The following is a 20884-nucleotide window of genomic DNA, read 5'->3' as shown; positions in this document are numbered from 1 at the left end:
AGTAAAAATTTCCGTCGAATAAATGCAGGATGGTTTTAAAAGTGGTGCATGGAGCTGTACTAGCCAGTACACAGTGGTCCAGATCGCTAATTTAGGAGGAATTTTTACTTTCTGTCAAACCTGTATAATTTAGCCGTATCATGTCTTAGGATGAATTTGTGTACATCAGAAGATGCTTCTTTTTATTGGAATAGTTATTAGGGTGGTTCAAATTTATCTACAATATGAAAATAAACTTTTTACTGATGAAAGATAGAGCTCCACAGTCTTCCACAAAGTTGTAAAGTAACTTATTTTGAATAAATTTGTTGAATATATTAAAGCTCTATCTCTTTTAGTTTTTGTTATACAAGAAATTTAAAAAAAAGATTAGGGTGTTCCTGAAAAAAACGTTTTTTTAGTATAACTTTCGTATCTTTTACTTTTTGTTAACACAACCTTTGAACAGCTTATTGAAAACTTCAAGCCGAGTATTTTTCTCCAGAACACCGAAGGTCTAACTTTTTTCTTTAAAAAGTTATGGACACTTTTCGTTAAAAAATAGCCTATTTCAAGGCTCAATATCGCTGATGCGGGCCTAAAATTGAATAATGTTTCAACCACATGAAAGACCATACTTTTTAGTATATTTGAGCAAAAATTGGCGAATGCGATATATTTTAAAAATTTGCAATTTAGATTTAAATTTTGTAGTTTTGCAGGTTCAACGCATTAACACATTTACACACATATCGTTGTATTATGAAACAAGCCACTTTCAAATATCATTCTCTCATCGCAGCAAGCTTTACATAAGTGAAACGACTGTCAAAAAATGTTTTCTGATTTTATTCGTTTTAAATAAAACTAGTAAATATGGATATTAGTCGAAGAGAGTTGGCGAATTTGCTTATCACTGGTAAAAAGACAGATGAACAGCTTAAGTTCATTACAAGTAGTAATACAAATGTAAAATTGAGACTTGTTAATGTTCGAAAGAAATTTTATATTTTGTTAAAGCAACCTTTGAACAGCTTTTAGAAAACTTCAATCCACGTTTTTTCATAACTCTGAAAGTCTAACTTTATTCTTTCAAAAGTTATGGAAACTTTTCGCTCATGAATAGCTCTTTTTCAAATCTTATTATCTCTGATTGGGGCAATTAAAAGTAAGTTCGGATTGAACCATAGAAAAGAACATACTTTTAAGTATATTTGAGCAAAACTTGGAAAATATTATTTTTTTAAACATGTAATTTTAAATTTATTAACCAAAGTTTTAAATTTTGTCGCATAGCGACATAAAAGAAATTGCCTAAAGCCTTTGTATTTCCTTTTCTGTTTTGCTTACATATCAACAATACAGAATGTGTTCATTCAAAATAATTTGGCTATAAAAACAATTTATGATTTATATAAGGAGAATTTATTAGCGAACCTTTGCCAGGTGGCGGAAATTCTAACGATGGTAACACAGCTCGAAAATTTTTCAGAAACCGAGATGTCGTTGCAGAAAAAAACCGGGTTGGACGAAATGTTGCTAGAACGTATGTATGTGCTGTTAACAATCATCAACAGCAAATTGGGAATCAACGCGGATGCTTACCGGAGTTACGCCGAAGATACACGATTGCTTTATGTACGCCTGTATGACTGGTACGCTCTCTCGCCAACCGTGCATAAACTCCTGGTCCATGGAGGAAGCATTATTCACCATAACATGCTGCCAGTAGGTATGTGCAGTGCAGAAATTCAAGAAACCAGGAATAAAAGTATTCGCAGATTACGAGAATTCCACGCACGCAAATTCGATCGACTCGTCAATCTTGATGACGTTTTCAAGAGACTTCTTGTTTCATCAGATCCTATAATTTCTCTTAAATGTAAACGTCGAATTCAACGAGCACCGCTGGATATACCTGAAAATGCAATGCATCTACTTTTGAATTAATTGGCATTCAATAAATTCTCCTTATATAAATCAAAAATTGTTTTTATAGCCAAATTATTTTTAATGAACACATTCTGTATTGTTGATATGTAAGCAAAACAGAAAAGGAAATTCAAAGGCTTTAGGCAATTTCTTTTATGTCGCTATGCGACAAAATTTAAAACTTTGGTTAATAAATTTAAAATTACATGTTTAAAAAAATAATATTTTCCAATTTTTGCTTAAATATACTTAAAAGTATGTTCTTTTCTATGGTTCAATCCGAACTTACTTTTATTTGCCCCAATCAGAGATAATAACATTTGAAAAAGGGCTATTTATGAGCGAAAAGTTTCCATAACTTTTGAAAGAATAAAGTTAGACTTTCAGAGTTATGAAAAAACGTGGATTGAAGTTTTCTAAAAGCTGTTCAAAGGTTGTTTTAACAAAATATAAAATTTCTTTCGAACATTAACAAGTCTCAATTTTACATTTGGATTACTACTTGTAATGAACTTAAGCTGTTCATCTGTCTTTTTACCAGTGATAAGCTAATTCGCCAACTCTCTTCGACTAATATCCATATTTACTAGTTTTATTTAAAACGAATAAAATCAGAAAACATTTTTTGACAGTCGTTCCACTTATGCAAAGCTTGCTGTGATGAGAGAATGACATTTGAAAGTGGCTTTTTTCATAATTCAACGATATGTGTGTAAATGCGTTAATGCGTTGAATCTGCAAAACTACAAACTTTAAATCTAAATTGCAAATTTTTAAAAAATATCGTATTCGCCAATTTTTGCTCAAATATACTAAAAAGTATGGTCTTTCATGTGGTTGAAACAGTATTAATTTTTAGGTGCCCGCATCAGCGAAATTAAGCCTTGAAATAGGCTATTTTTTAACGCAAAGTGTCCATAACTTTTTAAAGAAAAAAGTTAGACCTTCGGTGTTTTGGAGAAAAATACTCGGCTTGAAGTTTTCAATAAGCTGTTCAAAGGTTGTGTTAACAAAAAGTAAAAGATACGAAAGTTATACTAAAAAAACGTTTTTTTCAGGAACACCCTAATCTTTTTTTTAAATTTCTTGTATAACAAAAACTAAAAGAGATAGAGCTTTAATATATTCAACAAATTTATTCAAAATAAGTTACTTTACAACTTTGTGGAAGACTGTGGAGCTCTATCTTTCATCAGTAAAAAGTTTATTTTCGTATTTTAGATAAATTAGAACCACCCTAATAACTATTCCAATAAAAAGAAGCATCTTCTGATGTACACAAATTCTTCCTAAGACATGATACGGCTAAATTATACAGATTTGTCAGAAAGTAAAAATTCCTCCTAAATTAGCGATCTGAACCACTGTGCACGTAGAGTGGCCCAAGGTTGTATGAAAAAATGCAATGTGAGGAATTTCAAACCTTGCACCTGAATTTGATAGTTTGGGTGGCTAATAAGCTTCCCTGAAAATTTCAGCTCATTTGGTACACTGGAAGTGGTTCCGCAAACGGCTCAAAGTTTGTATGGGAAAAATTGACCAAATGTATGGAGAAACGCATCAGTTTTACATTTCCAAATCTAGGTGGCGCTGTAACCGATCGATATTTTTCGTGAGAAAAATGAAGAATCCTCTTGTAACAACAAATCAACTCGTGAAGACTGCAAATCAATCCAACTAGAACTGACAAAGTTATAAGCGCGCGAAGTTGATGGTGTCATGGGTTGTAGTTGGGGTGGCTCTGTCGAAAGTGAAAAAAGCAGCTTATGATGAACACACGATTTGCATGAGGTAACTACATGAATTTCAACCTTTAATAACACGAAATGCTGACCATTTGGAAGGATAGTATCTTCGGCAAACTGGATCAGAATGTCAAGGGCTTTCCGATAAAGAACAGGCCAATGCAGAATTATCCCACTAGGTAGCACTAGGGAATATGCAAATGATCTATAGTTAACTTATATATTGGGTCATATCTCATGATCGGAAACACTTAGCGGGGTGGACGTTTCGACAAAGTAAATCATAAGATCCAGGGCTTTCCGACCGAGCACATTTTAATTAAGAATTCTTCCACTGGGTGGCGCTAGAGTGCCTGAGAATTTCCTATACATTTAATATTGGGTCATATCTCGTGAATGGAAACACTTGACGGAATAAATTGGAGGAGCCATTAAAAAATCCAAAACTTCAACAAATTTGCTTATTTAAAAAAAACTTGCGTGGCTTTCTCAAATAACACGGAATTTCCGACATAAATTTTTCTTAAAATAAGTAATTTTGTACTCAAGCACATATCATCTCGAGCTGTTGATAATGACGAAGGAGTGTTAAACCATGAAAAAGTCTTAATTCGCAATTATCGCCCTTGCATTTGAGCCAATGCGTTGAATAAAGATAGCAGACGCTGCTCTAACCAACGGATTAGGGTATTAGTAGGGTATTAATAGCAACAAGGCGTATAGTAGGATGATAATAGCAACAAGGCGAAAAAAATCTCATTAACCCGAATTGTATTTATAAAGACTTGTATTTATAAAGAATTCGCGCCGTCAAGTGTTTAGGGTTACGTAGCATAACCTAATAAAAACAGAATAGGACATTTTTATAAGTCTTAGCGTCACAGGGGAAGAATTTCAAATAAAACTGTTCTCCGTTGGAAAGCCCTTAATTTTATATAGTCAACTTTGCCGAAGACTTTATTCCGTCAAGTGTTTTCACTCACGATATATGACCCAATATTAAATTATAGGAAATGCTCAGGCACTCTAGCGCCACCCAGTGGAAGTCGGAAAGCCCTGGATCTTAGGATTTACTTTGTCGAAGCGTCCACCCCGCTAAGTGTTTCCGATCATGAGATATGACCCAATATGTAAGTTAACTATAGATCATTTGCATACTCCATAGCGCCATCTAGTGGGATAATTCTGCATTAGCCTGTTCTTTATCGGAAAGCCCTTGACATTCTTATCTAGTTTGCCGAAGACACTACCCTTCCAAATGGTCAGCATTTCGTGTTATTAAAAGTTTCATGTAGTTACCTCATGCAAATCGTGTGTTCATCATAAGCCGCTTTTTTCATTTTCGACAGAGCCACCCCAATTACAATCCGTGACACCATCAACTTTGCGCGCTTATAACTTTGTCAGTTCTAGTTGGATTGACTTGCATTCTTCACGAGTCGATTTGTTGTTACAAGAGGATTCATTTTTTATTTTTCTCACGAGAAACATTGATCGATTACAGCGCCACCTAGATTTGAAAATGTAAAACTGATGCGTTTCTCCATACATTTGGTCAATTTTTCCCATACAAACTTTGAGCCGTTTGCGGAACCACTTCCAGTGTACCAAATGAGCTGAAATTTTTAGGGAAGCTTATTAGCCACCCAAACTATCAAATTTAGGTGCAAAGTTTTGATTTCGAGATTTAAGGTATTTTGGGCCAGGCTACTAGCCAGTGAATAACCACCGGAGAACGGTGGTCAAGTCGCCCGTGTGTGAATCCTCGAGATCCTTCGATGACTTATCAGTGATAGTGGCAGGTTCTGCTGCCACCTTGTTGGCAACAGAGGAGGAGGGGTGACTGGCACTGGGCCGCCCTTAGACCCGATGCGATTGCAGTGTGCAACACTGATAGTAGCGTTTCGCCGGAGTGCTCCCGCACGGCAGCGGTAGTGGCCGTTTGCAGCTACCATATCGTCTTCAAAATCTTCATTGGCACGTAGCATCCAATCACAATCGACGCCGACACGACAGCAGGATCAATGGTGATGGCACTATTAAACACTATGCTGGCTTTTATCGGCTCCAACAGATATGCCGGCTCTGGTGTTTCGTCGCCGGACATGGTCCCTTCCAAAGCATCTCAGCAGTAGCCGACAAAACGAACACAAAAACTGCCTTAGGAAACCCCCTCATTCGAAAAATTATCCGAAAAATTCAACGTAGAGGTTAGGTATTTTTCACATAGAATGTGTATGCAAAATTTGAAATAGCTCGGTTAAGTAGTTTTTGAATGGCAGGTAACACCGCAAATCGTGTTTTTTCCGGAGACGTTCTCCAAAAAACTTCATCACCGAGTCGCTTGTGGATATTTTTGCATGAAAAAATTACAGAATGTTATTGAAATGATACATTATAACACACAACACAAGTTTTGGTCAATTCACTTTACCCAAATTAGTAAAAAAAATTCGCAGAAAAGTGATTTATTTTACTACTTGAAACCCTTATCCCCCCCCCCCCCTTAAAATCTTACAAAAATGTCTCTGATGGCTCAGCTGATACGACAAAAATATTAGCAAGAATATCGCATAACCTTCATATATGGACTTAAGTCCGGGCTCGTCCCACTGTGCGGTCAGAGGGAGAAATGAAAAATCCAAAAAATAATGAATGACACAGGGGGAAGGAATGTAAATGTTTGTCGAATTTGCGAGACCTATTTCGATATTAATTCTTCAAAAGGGTTAAAGAGATTTTTGTAAACAAACTCGTTTCGCTCATATTCCGCGGCCGATGGTAATTTTAAGAGAAATACACATTAACCTACTTCTTTACCCTGTGTTGAAATTATAGCACATTAAGAGAAATCAGCAAAACAAAAATTTGTTTACAAATCTTATTAGTCCTATTCAAAAGTTAATGTGGATTTCATAAATGGATTCTATTAGTGTTGAGCACTATTTGCAAATCTTTTTCTAATAATCTGTTTTCATTTTCATTTCACATAATTTCAGGAATGATAGCAATGGCCATGTGCTACATCGAACCCCTAAGTTTTGCTGTTGATCGACCATTTTATTTCGCATTGATTAATAAACAACACAATCTAATCATTTTCAACGGACATATCCTGAATCCGAAGTATTAACAACGGAACGAAGAGAACAAAACAGTTCAGCCTGACTACCATAACCACCACCCTTCAAACATTTTTTAACAAAACCTCGTTCTCGAAGTCCTCTTGACCAGGGGACGGGACCAGCGGATAGATGTTTTCTTTTTTTTTTTGTTCTGTTAATTTAATCGTTCGTACTTTATGCCTCACATATTTTAAATGAACTGGCTGCATATGACTGTTCCCTATAGCTGCATTTTACCGAAGACTTCATATCAAGAAGACTGGCAACTCTGGCCAGAATCAGGAGACAGTAACAGCAACGCCACTTGCGGGTATATATGAAGACTTTTTTTTCAATAGGTCCAATCTGCAAATGAGAGCCCTCTTTTTTTTGCTTTCGCTTTCGATTATTACTGCAAAACCATAAAACTTTTTAAGCATTTATCAGTATGTTTCGAAAGACCAAGGTTTTTACTAGCTTTTAATGCATACAGTTGATGGGTAATTGGACAGGTGAGCGAGTAATTCGCGGAAGAGAAAGTAAACAAAGAGAGGCTCTCTTTTGCAGATTGGGCCTATTGAAAAAAAGTCTTCATATACACTTTTACATTAAGCTTTCTACCTTCCTCCAATAGAGGCGTTGTAACCTCTGTCGCTTCTCGTTTGTATGGAGGAAGTAAAGAGATATCAGTCTTCTTAATATGTAGTCTTCGATTTTACGTTAGTTTTTTTCCTAGCCGCACGTCCCGTCTCAGCTCTTGACCAATTGTGTAGAGGGTTGACGATAGGTGCAAGCGATATCCAAAACATAAAACCAAACACGCTTATTTCTTCTAGTATTCGAAATTTGTATTCAACATACTATATATTTTATTCTGAATAAAAATTATCACAAAATCAAAACTAAGAAATCAATGTATTTAATGATCCGATTATCCACAGTTGACAACAAGACCGGATACTGAACATAAACGGTGAGTCGTCAATTATTGCGTCACTTTAGATTGGTTGGTGAATCGACTATAATTATCGAAATGAAACCAAAGTTTTAAAGGTTGTTTAGCATAAGTAGGGTAAGATGGGGCAAATCTGACCTAGTGAATGGTTCTGGCTGTAAAATGCTCATTTTACATCGGATCAAGTCGTTTTATGTACCAAATTTAGTGACTCCTTCGCAAATTTCTATGTATAGCATTTCATTCATATCTTGGGTAAATTTTGAGATACTAGAGTTTTGCGAAAAAGTTCATTTTTGCCGTTTTTTTCAAAAATGATGGGGTAAACCCGACCGTCTATGTTTTTGGTTGATTTAGTACAGATATTACCCGAATTTAATGGTTTTACATTTCTTACAAAAGAAATGTATAGAATTCACTCAAACTTTGAAAACTTTTTGCGAGGCCCGGAGGGCCGAGGCTCATATACCAATCGACTCAGCTCGACAAATTGGGACAATGTCTGCATGTGTGTGTGTGGTGTATGTATGTGTACTAATGTCATGTAATTATCTCAGCAACCGCTGAACCGATCTTAACGAAATTAGTTTCAAATGAAAGGCCTAACGTTGCCATTTGACACCATTATTTTTGTTTTTCGCTACGTTGTTTCTGAGATATGAGTGATTTTGTCAAAACGCAAAGGGTTTTAAGCAAATAACTTTCGGACAAAGCAATTACATCGCGCATACTTTATATAAATGTAAAGCTTAAAATACCTTTCTATCAAGCTATAGATTGCTATAGATTGTCAAAATCCGTTCACGAGCGGCGGAGATATGAAACATTTTGTATTTGCATTTCCATTCCGTTTACCAATTTCCACTAACTAAATAAAAATGAGACCGTTTCATACAGAGTATTGCTTTACTGGTGTTTTAGGGTCGAAACTATACCGATTTTGAATATCCGGGTATGAAAATACATCTGCGTGATTCAAGGAATTTGATTCCAAAAATATTTTGTGAATTTACTTAATAAGTAATTAACTATTTCTCAAAACTTAATACGCAAGTTCATTTCAAAGACAAAACAATGTGTAAATTCATTTCAAAGTACAAATTTGTCCAGAGTTGATGTATTTACCCGTTGGATTGAGCAATGCGCTCACTCGTGAGATAAGCGTTGGATGGTATATGAATGCACAGATCACCAAGTAATTCTCCTAGCATCACCGAGAGCAACTTTTTGAATAACAAAATTCTAGTGAAAATTTATCTTCCTTTGCCAGATTTATGTTATACTATTTATGGCGTAAAAATTATCAGTCGCATTATGTGTAATAAAGATGTGAGGAATTAAAATTTCGCCCTACATACAAAAATAATGCCACAGCTCTAACCATCATTTACCATTCCTCACTTGTCCCCCCTTACCTTCGATCTCTCCCCCATTGTGCTCGTGGCAACTGTGACCACTCAGATCTATTCTGCTATTTCCAAATGCATTTCTAAGGGCATGTTCAGGAGCATTTTATTTTGTATAGGAGTTTCAAAGTAGAACTGGAACTGAAACATTCACATCCCCAGCAGTGCGTCTTGTTTTATAATTTCGAACAGTTTTGTTTTAAAATTTAAAACTGTTATAAGACGCCGTTCTATTTGTTGCTAATTTTAAAACACGCTTAGAACTGTGTTTTAAATACATGCAAAGTTTTCAGCACAGACGCTTAGACCCGATAGACTGGGGAAAAATGAATTTGAATGCAGTAACGCTGAAGGCATGGCGAGACATGAATTTTAAACTGAATAGAACATCCGCTGAAACTACTGCTGGGGACAGCGAGTTCTAGTTTTAAAATTTTCAGTTTTATTTTATAGAACTGTCAAAATTATGAATCTAGAACTAAAACACTCCTGAACATGCTCTACTATGTTCACATTAGCACTGATATCACGTGATATACCGAGATGATATGGATATCACATCAAAGTGTTCACATTTATGCGAGATGATATCGTTTGACATTTGAATTGACAACTCGATTGTCATCAATGTCATACTGAATTGCATTCTTAAAATTGTAAAATAGCGGTCCAACAGAAGGAATAATTACATCAAACGTTTTATTGATCCCGTGCGATACGAAAAATATGGACAAGAGCCCACAAAAGGTTTTTAAAATAAACAACTTTACTATTGTATTGAATGTACGATTATTCAATCGAGGTCTTCCAGCCAGCGGAACTCCTTTACATCAGGCTATTCGGTCGCTGGAGCAGCAATGAGATTCACATTTCGGAAATTTTGTATCGGATTATTTCGCAGTGAAGGAGAAACACGCCAAGTATCTTCCTAATTCGGTTGTTCGGTACGCCACTTAACGGTTCCGAAAAGCATAGCACCCAATTGTTGAGCGTCTCACCGATTCGTGGATGATGAAGAGTCGCAACAACGGAAAAAATTAAAAGCTGACCGAATCGTGTGCTATGCATTCGAAATAATGCATCTGCTAACCACGGAAAATCCGCTGCAGATTGTGGTGCAGGCCATAATCAACTCGGGGCCACGTGAAGATTCGACCCGTATTGGTCGTGTCGATACTGTGTGTCGCCAGGCCGTTGATGATTCCCCACTGCGTCGCCTGAATCAGGCTATCTGGCTTCCGTACACTGGTGCTTGTGGGCTGCATTCCGCAACATCAAGCCTATTACCGAATGCTTGGCTGATGAGTTGTTTAACGCTGCTAAGGGTTCCTCCAGCTAGTACGCCATCAGTAAGAAAAACAACCTGCAGCGTATCACCAAGTCTAACACATGTGTGACCGCGGGGCGATACAGCTTCCTCCGATTTTCAGACGAAGCATCGCTTGTTTTATTATTTTCATTCACGCTAGATATCGTTTGAATTGACATCTGAAGTTTCAAAAATTTTAAGTTAGTGCATGCATGAATAATTTTCAGAAAATTCACGATGCAATGGAGGAAGTTATTTCCTCGTTTATATTATTTTAATATCTGTTTCTTACAGTGAATTAGAAATTTTGTTTGTGCGCTACATTCAGGAAACGATGTTCACTGAATATTTCGAGTTTTCAGAAATATACCTTCCCATTAGGCAGCTCAAAGTGGTTCGCCAATACTATACTCTGATTAAAAGGCAGTTGCCCAATATATTTTCATTCTACTAAGTGTTGAAATTTTTCGAACTTTTGTGACTAATTATGAATGTAAAATAATTATTTCTACACATACCCAACAACTGAGGCCGGCCGTTTTTGGATTTAATAACCACCAATAACGCAAACTTGTCAAACTGGGAAGATTAAGTAATTTGTATTGTTTCGTTTCATATGGATATTTAGTGGACCTCCGGAGCCGGTAGTCAGATAATAATTTCATGATTACCCAAGATCTACCCTTGCAAATCTAAGATGTGGGATATCCATGACAATGACATGAAAAAATAAGGAAGAAGGAGAAACTTTTACGTTTCTACATACGAAGGTAACGCGAAATTTAATTTTGAGATGTTGAAAAAAATCCGGGAATCACGATTTTTTGCTGATAATATCCCGGTCATTTTGGAATCGAAGATTTCTTAGAGTGGTATGTGTTCGTGTGTAACCCACCATCGAGATAACCCTCGTTATCGGCAACTGATAACACACACTATATTCACAGCTGCGAGCTTTTTCTTTCCCGCGCTCGGTGAGCGTCTTCAATTGCTACAGTTAAAAAAGGGACAGCGTCGAAGCTACAGGCACCAGTCAGCTACATTTGCCTACAGTGTGTGCAACGAAAGCGAAATTTTATATTATTTTATACATGTGACTAGTTATTAAGATTGCGAGCAATAAATTTATATTTAGTACGTGGTGTTTCGGATACAACGTGCATTGTGTTATTTCGCACCTAGTCACATCCAAGTTACTATTTCACGGTGAAAGTACTTGGTAAAGTCCGTTCAATATTCTAACGGGGTTTGAACATTTACCCGGACCAGTGTTTTACCGCTCGGACTAAAGAACCAGTGCAACATCTAAACAGTATGTTTGACAAACCACGCAAATGATACATACCAAACTTAAAAAAATTGCATTTGGAGAATCTCTATGAGAGAATGTTATTGAAGATGCATCCATGTTTTTCTAGAGCCTAACAATAGCACTAAACCTAATATCTGTGAAGAAATAATACCACAGAGAACATACAGAAAAATAAATATTTGTAAAATAATAAACCAGACCAACTCTAGTAACCGTTCTGGAAATAGGCGGCTATGCCAGGGAATATTTTGCACTAATTCTTTATAATTTAAATGTTTCGGGTTTGGTTTTCTTTCACTTACAACTATTATCAAAAATAATATTGTATTTTTAATCTTTTGTTGGGATCTTTCATGTACTAGTGTGACAAGCAAAACATGATAGTCGAGAGATTATAAAAGATACAAGTTACGTCATTGTCCATAGCAATTATCGTAGATTTCTTCATTTTAAGCAATCTGTAATGTCACAGTTTCAAATACTATCACTTTCTCGGACTAGTATAGTGCTATTTCGAACTGAAGCTAAATTACGCTTTTATTAGAACTATCCAAGTCCAGTTCGTACATACTACTTATATTGCACATAAACTTGATTCAACAAACATTATTGCTGTCTATTCTTACTAGAACCGAATCTTGTTAAAGCGTCCAGATCAGGCATTGTAATTCTCTCTCACTCACGCGAAAAGAAGCTTATCGGATGTCCAACTTTTCCGAGATAAGATGAGTCGCAAAATTCTCCGTCTCCACAAATAGCATGAGAATGATTTTCCGGATAAAATTTATTTGACTTTTTCCTTCTCACCGGAGAAGGTGATAAACTTTTAATTTCGTGGAAATCAATAGAAACTTAAAAAATACACTTAATTACAAAGAAAAGCGGCAAAGAAAAATGATAGACTTGTTTTTTCGTGTTTTGGAATAACGACAGGAAAGCAGCGAGCGAAGAAAAGATACCGTGAAAAACTCATTCACTCATTCTCCGGCTGTTTTATTTATCCGGAGAAATAACACGTTGTATTTATCCGGAGAAGTTGTGTGAGTGCCAATAACTTTTCGTGTGAAAATGTGAGTTTTTATTGTCGCAGTAGCAAACTATCCGGGCGCATTTACTCATATGAGCGATAAATGCAATGCCTGGTCCAGATACAGCAGTACTATGCTTTTTTTAAGTTTTAGTTTTTATTTCCTCAGCTTAAACCTCTTCAAAACTGAATCATAATAATATGCTATCATCAAACCTTTGGAGTATATAAACAATTAGTAAGTTGTTCATTTAATATAAATAATATGCGATCTCTCTATACATAACTACTGAAAATTAGTTGAACAGCATCTTTTAGTGCCGATCTAGTCAGTATTTTGTTCCTATCAAGATTTTTTATAGTCAGTCTTCAATTTTTTCTCGCATTATACAATTCATGAAGAGCATCAGAATAAACAAAAGATATGATTCAGCGTCTTGGTGCTGAGATTTTTAAGATTCAGCCATGAATAACAAAAAAGAAATAACATCCGGAACGGATAGCAGCGTATAGCTATCTATATACTCTTGCACTTATTAGCACCAAGATCGGTTGGCGTTATCATCCCGCCCGAATGCGGCGTAAAGCAGGACCGTTGGCCCATGACTTTTCTCAGACCTCGCAGATCTTTAACTGCAAGTTTTGCTTGTTTGTGAAGATGTCGCTGTGGGCCAGCAGAATGTTATTGGTCGCCTGAGTTAATGGGAACATGTCATGTTCCTTGACAGTTGCTGCACTAGATTACGTCGTTGATCGAAAATCTGTCGGTGATCCTTCTCGGAGAAATTAACCGACCGAGTAGACGGCGTTTTGGGCGTCCGAGGCGAGCGGTTTGCATTGTCTGCCGGACATGTCTAAGACAGAAAACTTTGTACTGTTCCATGTTGATGTAGCTTGAGGTAGGAACTGGATGGCGCTACTGTAGAGGATAGTGGTGCTCTGCCATCCGATGTGAGGTGCGGTGATGGATGATGCTGTAGCTGCTGCTGCTATTGCTGAGGTTTCTGGTGCTGAAGACGTCCACAGCTAGAAAGGCATAAATCAGTGTTTTAAGTTGTTGCTGAGACTGTTTCTTACGGTGATTTTGAGTGAACACTCGGGGAGACGATGGTACTAAGATTGCACAGGGCGACTGGCAGTCCTATGGTTTGGACTGGGGTAGTGTTTTGGATTTCTTCTCGAAATTCACCTGCTTTAGCACATTATCCATATCATCCGGTTTGACCCTCTTGAAGACATTTTTTGTTTTGATAGTTGGCGAAATATGTGGACTCTGAAATTCATCAATCAAATATGACGTGGGTGTTGGCAGTGCGGATGGCATTAGCGATTATGGTCGATTGTTGCGTCGTCCCGATTACCGCCGACGTTAGTTTGCAGACCACCAGATGAATTGTTTGAACCGCTGTTACTGCTGCTACTGGTGCGCATTGCTCAGCTGAGCCGGAGTTGGCGCTAGAATGAACGTCTTCGTCAGCTTCGTCGGGCGTTCCAGCAGGAACAGGTACCTGTTGTTCGTTCATATTCGTCGATTGCAGCTGTGTGTTAGACGAGCGGGTATTCGTGATTACCTTTGCTCCGGTTATTGCAGCACAAAGTGAAAATTAACTTCAGTTACCTGAGTCAATGATGAAAGTCCCAATAACTAAAAATTGCAGAAAACTTTTGTCTTGGTTACCATTTTGTTATTGTTTTTATTATGTAGTCGCTTGCTGCGATTCACTAAACTTTCAAAATGACATTAATGAAAGAGTGCGTTCAATGCCGCTATCCGTGTTGCCAGTCACTACTTTTCACAATTTGACTTGATTTCGTTCATGATATCCCGGATATCACACAAGAATGATGATATGAGATGACATTTTGTTGTATGGGATATCAAGTGATATGATTCGTAATATCACCGGATATCACGGTAATTCGCATATCACTTGATATCAGTGGTAATGTGAACATAACATAAAGGCAAGTGTGTATCATAAGATCTTCAACTAATCTGAAATATTTGTTAGTATATATTGCGATGTGTTTGTGCAGGTTAAAGAAAACAAACCTGATCTTATGTTTCCTTATAAATAGTTTTCCATTTTAGTGTAGAACAGAGCCACTTACGGAAACAAACTAAATATTACATTCTACTTGAAAAAGAAAATATTTGTGGTCCTGGTAAAATTTGCAAAATATTTGTATTATGAGAAAACTATAATTAATTTATGTTTAAACCCTGCTTTGCTCTGAAGATAAAGGGCTATTTCTTTCGAAACGTTGCACTAAGGAGAGTCATGTGACCAAAAGCCGAAAATTAAATCTACTCCAATTTAATTTTAATTAAAAATATCCTTGGGTATTTGAAATTGGGTAATATGGTTGCTTGAAGACAAAAATTTTGAAAAGAGATATCCCACGTGCATTTTTTTAAACTTTTCGATTTTTTATTGAATTTTGAATGAAACTAATGTTCAAATATGTCATTTGAAAATTAAAAATACCTGATTTGGGTGGATATTATTTAAAATACATATTCATTGTATTGGTATGCACTTTTAACCCTCCGGCACTTGCGTGAATGGCTTCCCGAATGAGTATCCGTTGGAGCTGAAAGAAGATTTCGATAGAGTTTCTGAAGGTGTTGCACTAAATACAACGGCGCGAGCACTGGAGGATTAAGAAAAATAACTGATCAAATTCCAAAAATATGCACAAATTAGATCCGGGAAAAAATGGTGCCCAAAGTGCAAGTTAAATGAAGCTTTTAACTTATAGCGATGGTTTCAATTGCCCAAATTTGCCTTATGCTGAGAACACTTCAATTGAAGCTTCAATGCCAAAATTAGTAGAGGTATTGAATAATTCCATGGACGTTTCGTTTGAGTGCTCCAAGTTCTACAGGTCAATTAGCGAGGATTACAATCAGAGTTTATGCATTGGACAGATAGTTGATCTCACTGTTTTTATGTCACACATATTACTGTGTAACTACAACTGACACTGAGTTGTACTGAAAACCCCGATATACATTTTTCATAATCAATGTGACAAAAAGCACATTTATTTACGAAAAAATACGACATGTAATTTCAAGAATGTTTGTGTCTCAAAGCAGTCCAGAGGCACTTTTATTACTAACTGGCTTTTCGATGAATTTAAATACTTATTCTGGTAGTTTGAACCATTTCTTTGCAATGGTATTGTTTTGTATAGGACTCATTAACCCATATCTCTAGAGCGAGAATTCCGAACAAAACAATTCAGGTATTTGTGACCAAAAAGATATCTTTTAATCCCAAAACAAATTCCTGATTTCTAGATTTCCTAATGACTAATTAAGGCCTATGAATAAAGTAGAAATACCAGATAATCCTAAAAACGCCGTCAAGAAAAGAAGAATGAAAACGTGCTCCTTGCAATGGGATTTTCAAAAACATTTCAGAATACTCTGAAACATTGGTTTTGGAATTCGTGAAATTCGTTTTATTCATTTACTTTATTTAAATAACTTTCTATAAATTTTATTCTATATACTCATTTCCCAAGTTCAGTCATTTCATTGATTATATTCGTTTTGTTTATTTTTTGCATTTGAAATATTTGACTAATTTTAAATATAGGTATGATCTTTTCATTTTAATGATTTTTTTCATTTAGCATAGTTTTTATTCGTTTTGTTTATTTGACCTAATATTATCTATTGTATTCATTTCATTCTTTGTATGCATTCCGATCAGTTTATAATCTCATGCATCTTATTCGAATCATTCATTTTACTTGTTTTACTTACTTTTTTCGTGTTATGCAATTTTATAATATTTTTCCGGTTTACACTTTTATTCATTTTTATAATCTGACTAATTTGACATCTATAACATTAATTAGACACAATATAATTTCTTCTATTACTTTTTAATATCGCTGATTTTTCATTTTAATAATTTAACTGCTTAAAATCAAACAAAATGAAAAAATATTAAAATGTATAGACAGAAAACATTTTATTGTAAATAAATTATTCCTTTTGTTTGTTTTATTCATTTCATTCATTTTATTGATATTATTAACCCTCTGTTTATCCTATTATTTATGAACAACAACTTTTTCAAATAGCTAATTCAAACTTTGGGGTTAGACAAGATTTCTCCACTAAAAAGTGAAACCAATAATTGTGACTATTACCATTAAACTGAAGTTATTGCAGTTGCTCTGATTGGATTCCACTGGAGCAGTGCTGCCAGAGACATTTTCAGTTATCGGTGAAAAATTATATTTTGATATATCTTCGTTGTCTTCAAATATTTTTGAAACTGATAAATCTTATCAATTTAGAGGTAGCTTTCGGCTACCTTTTCTGCCCAATCGAACTATTGAAAACTTTGCAGGAGATGTGTATTAAGGATTGGTATGTAAAAATTCAGCAGCTTCTATCACCGCTAGAGAAGCATCTATCTTGATCAAAAAAGAATGTTTCTTTACTCTAACACTTTTAAGAAAAACGGTTTTGGAACCCTATATGTGCTACAAAAATATTAGGTATGAAAGAGTTAATTTTATCCTATTATTTATCTTATTATTCTTATTATTATTCTATTATTTTTATGGTTTTATTCATATTATTCGTTTTACTTATTTTAATCATTTTATTAAGGGGTTACATACAAAGTGGTGGCGAAAAAGTGTGCTAAGTTAGTGATTTTGTTAAAGTGTTTTATGCTATTTTATTTGAAAAAGCGAAAGACAGTTCGTTAGTAGTACTATCGAAGTTCGAAAAAACAAATTGAATTAAAAAAATATATTCAAGGTTGGTGAAGTTATGGCCTATCCCCCGAAGCATGATTTTTAGCAGAGGTTTGCGGTGAACGCCTCTGCAAGCCGAACCGCTCAATAGAAATCAAAAAAGTAAGAAGATTATTGAAGAAAAATGTATTGTGGTGTACTTGAACGGATCGGTTCCCCAATAAAAAAAAATTCCGATAAAAAAAACATTTTAACCAAAAAAATGAGTTTTTTTGGTGTTTAAAATTTTAAACAAAAATTCACTGCGAAGAATTGAAAAATTTTGGATGAAAAAGGAACCGTTCAAGTACACGACAATATTAATACAAACAACTCAAAAAAAATATTAAGATCGGATGAATAGTTTTTGAGATATCACGTTCACCGCAACGGCACTTTCCAAAAAACTTAGTTCCGAGATAATTGCGTTTAAAGTTTTGTGTTAACTTCACTCGCGGAAGAACCTTTTGGCTGCGAACGGCTGTAGTTTGAAATCTGGTGCTCCGATCTGGATGAAATTTCGCACAGATATTTTCAAAAGGATGTACTTTTAGAATATTTAATAAATTTTTTTTCGATTTTTTGAGTTCCAACTTTGTATATAACCCTCTTTGTATAAATGGTTAGTTTTCCCAGTTCACATATTTTATTCAGTTTTTTTTCATTTTATCAATTCGGTTTAGTCAGTTCTCTTTGCTATTGTATGACAGTTTGTTATCTTGAAACAATTTAATTTACTCTCTAAATTTCATAACTTTTTTAATATTGTGTAATTTTCATTTGAGCTAATTTGATTTATTTATTTTATTAATTTGATTTATGTTAATTATTCTATCCATTTTATAAATACCTTTTTTATTTTTTTTGCTCCATAATTATTTTAAATTTTTATTTGTTTTATAATTTTTCTTCAATTTATTCAGTTTATTCGAAGCGTTATTCGCGAAGGACTCGAAACTGTGCTTATCTCACATTTAGTTGCTTGTAAACTTAGCGTGTGATCGAAAAAGTAATGAATAATACTATGTATGATATATGATATGTGTAAGAAATGTCTCATCTCACTGATAGGTGGATTAAATCGGTTTTTCAATGATAAATCAATGAATGTTATGTTACTGAATTGAAACATGAAGAAAATGGAATTCAATGTCAAAATCACGTAAAAATATTCCCATTTACATCGGAGCAATTGCAATTGTGCTAAAATAATAATAAAAATATTTTTGATAAGCATTTTCTTAACAAAAAGGTGGTCTGTTTTACCCCACTATTTAGATGTCGGTTTTGCCCCAACGCGTCATTGTCCATTACGCATCGTATTAAAAAAATACGAAACAAAATTGAACCAAATTCATCTATGAACTTAGTAGGACTTTAATCAAAGAATGCAATCACTTTAATAAACAGAAATATCCTGTAGTCAATTATGCACCCAAATCAAATCAAAAGTTGTAAAAACACTTATTGTCGTTTGAGCATCTCTATGTAGACTAATAAAATGCTGACATGCCGTCATTATGATTATTTTAGAGCATCTTAAATACACGACAACACTGATATTAGTGCATCGTGGAAAGCAAGCGCGGTAAACATTTAATCAACCAATAACTTTGAATTTAAAGGGATGACATACATATGTATCTATGCGATTAATGTTGGCTACAAATTCATGTATAAATATGTATTATGAGGCGCTTTCTATTAATTTCACAAAAGTTAATTGTAACCTACGTCATTTGCAATCGATTGATGTATATTAATTCATGTATCATCGCACCACTATCACGATTTTGGCTGAATAAGTATAATTAAACTTTGATTGCTGAATATGGAAAGAAATTCTGAGGAATGATACAGAGGGGCTGGTGAACTCTGAGGAATGATTTTCAGGTGAATAATACACGGGGCCCTATTTTCACAGTCACGTCACGTAGGGACTAGAGCAAAATTTACTCTAGTCACTAGGTGACGTGACTGAGAGAATAGGGCCCACGATCGTGCAAAATCACTAGCAACTAGCGCTTAGGGCGAGTGTTCATGAAAAATGTATCCATGAAAGGAGACGAAATAATCTGAAACGAATTTACCGAAGAAATAATAAAAAAAAATGTTACTCTACTTACTCACCAGAGAGAGAGAGAGATGAAAAAATACAAAAATTAATGACATAGGAGGGAAAGAATGTATGTTTGCTAAATTAGTATGATCTATTTCTTGAATGGTTTCTATTAGTGTTAGGCACTATTTGCATATCTTTTTTTTTAATTTTTTTTTTTTTCATTTTCACTTTACCTGATTCCAGGAATGACAATAATGGCCACGTGCTACATCGAACCCATCAATTTTGCTGTAGATCGACCATTTTACTTCGCATTGATTAATAAACAACACAATTTAATCATTTTCAACGGACATATCCTGAATCCGAAATATTAAAAACGGAAGAAAGAGAATAATGCAGTACAGTTTGTCTACTATAACGATCATCCTTCAAACATTTTGAAACAAAGCCTCGTTCTCCAAGTCCTTAGGTTCAATCGTATAGAGGGTTAACGATAAGTTCAAGCGATATCCCAAACGTAAAACCAAACACATTTATATCCTATATTATTCAAAATTTGTATTCAACATTTTATACTGAATAAAAATAATCAAAAAATCAACACTAAGAAATCAATGTAGCTAGAGATCCGATTATCCATAGTTGACAACAAGACTTGGTTGGTACTGAACATAAAGCAGTGTTGCGAAACGAGCGAGAAGCACATCAAACCCGTTCGTTCACGGGCGTGTACGAATAGCGTGCCTAGCGTTCTTCATCGTTCGCGCCCGGGTGAATCAAAACCGCGAGCGGGAATGCTCGCGAGAAAGCCAAGCTTTCATCTAGTAGGTAGCAATTCCAGGAAGCTTTGCTCGCGAAGCTCGTCTGCTGTGTTTCCTCGCAAACGAGAAATGCATTGAAGAGCACAGGCGTGTGTGAATGCTCGAAGGGCATGGACTATGTTCTCGCTATTTCGCGTGAACGAGAAACGTTTTTTACGCGCCAACGAACGAGAATAGAATCACTGGCATAAAGGGTGTGTCGCCAATTATTGCGACACTTTAGAGTAATTGGTAAATCGGCTATATCGCAACGAAACTAAAGTTTTATAAGGTGTTTGGTATATGTATTTATTTTAGCTCGTCTACCCATCAACTAAAATTGCGAAAAGATTGGTTGGTAAATCGGCTATACAGTAACACAATCTTATTTTTGGTTATATGCAGTTTAAAAGTAAAAAAATAGTTTACGAGACATTTTATTTATGTAAAAATAGTTTACTAGACATCATAAGGAAGATAGAA

General features: G+C 35.2%; 1 protein-coding gene and 1 pseudogene across 2 annotated transcripts in view; both read left to right on the top strand.

Annotated features, from left to right (window-relative positions):
* The window catches only part of LOC131688630 (serine protease inhibitor 42Dd-like), a 37476-nt gene extending 17341 nt beyond the window's left edge, over positions 1–20135 (top strand). The window contains exon 4 of one of the 2 annotated variants that reach the window (XM_058973032.1): positions 19842–20135. In XM_058973032.1, the coding sequence (XP_058829015.1) occupies positions 19842–19975 (134 nt within the window). In that variant the 3' untranslated portion in view covers positions 19976–20135. Of the gene's footprint in view, positions 1–6655; positions 7650–19841 lie in introns of those variants that run through there. The other variant, XM_058973031.1, reaches the window with a different exon arrangement.
* LOC131692640 (small ribosomal subunit protein uS7-like) lies at positions 9903–10601 on the top strand (annotated as a pseudogene).
* Positions 20136–20884: the final 749 nt, after the last annotated feature.

This window comes from Topomyia yanbarensis, chromosome 3 (assembly GCF_030247195.1).
Source record: "Topomyia yanbarensis strain Yona2022 chromosome 3, ASM3024719v1, whole genome shotgun sequence".
Classification (NCBI taxonomy): domain Eukaryota; kingdom Metazoa; phylum Arthropoda; class Insecta; order Diptera; family Culicidae; genus Topomyia; species Topomyia yanbarensis.
Note: the sequence above shows the minus strand (reverse complement) of the source record. Positions and strands in the feature narration are given on the sequence as shown.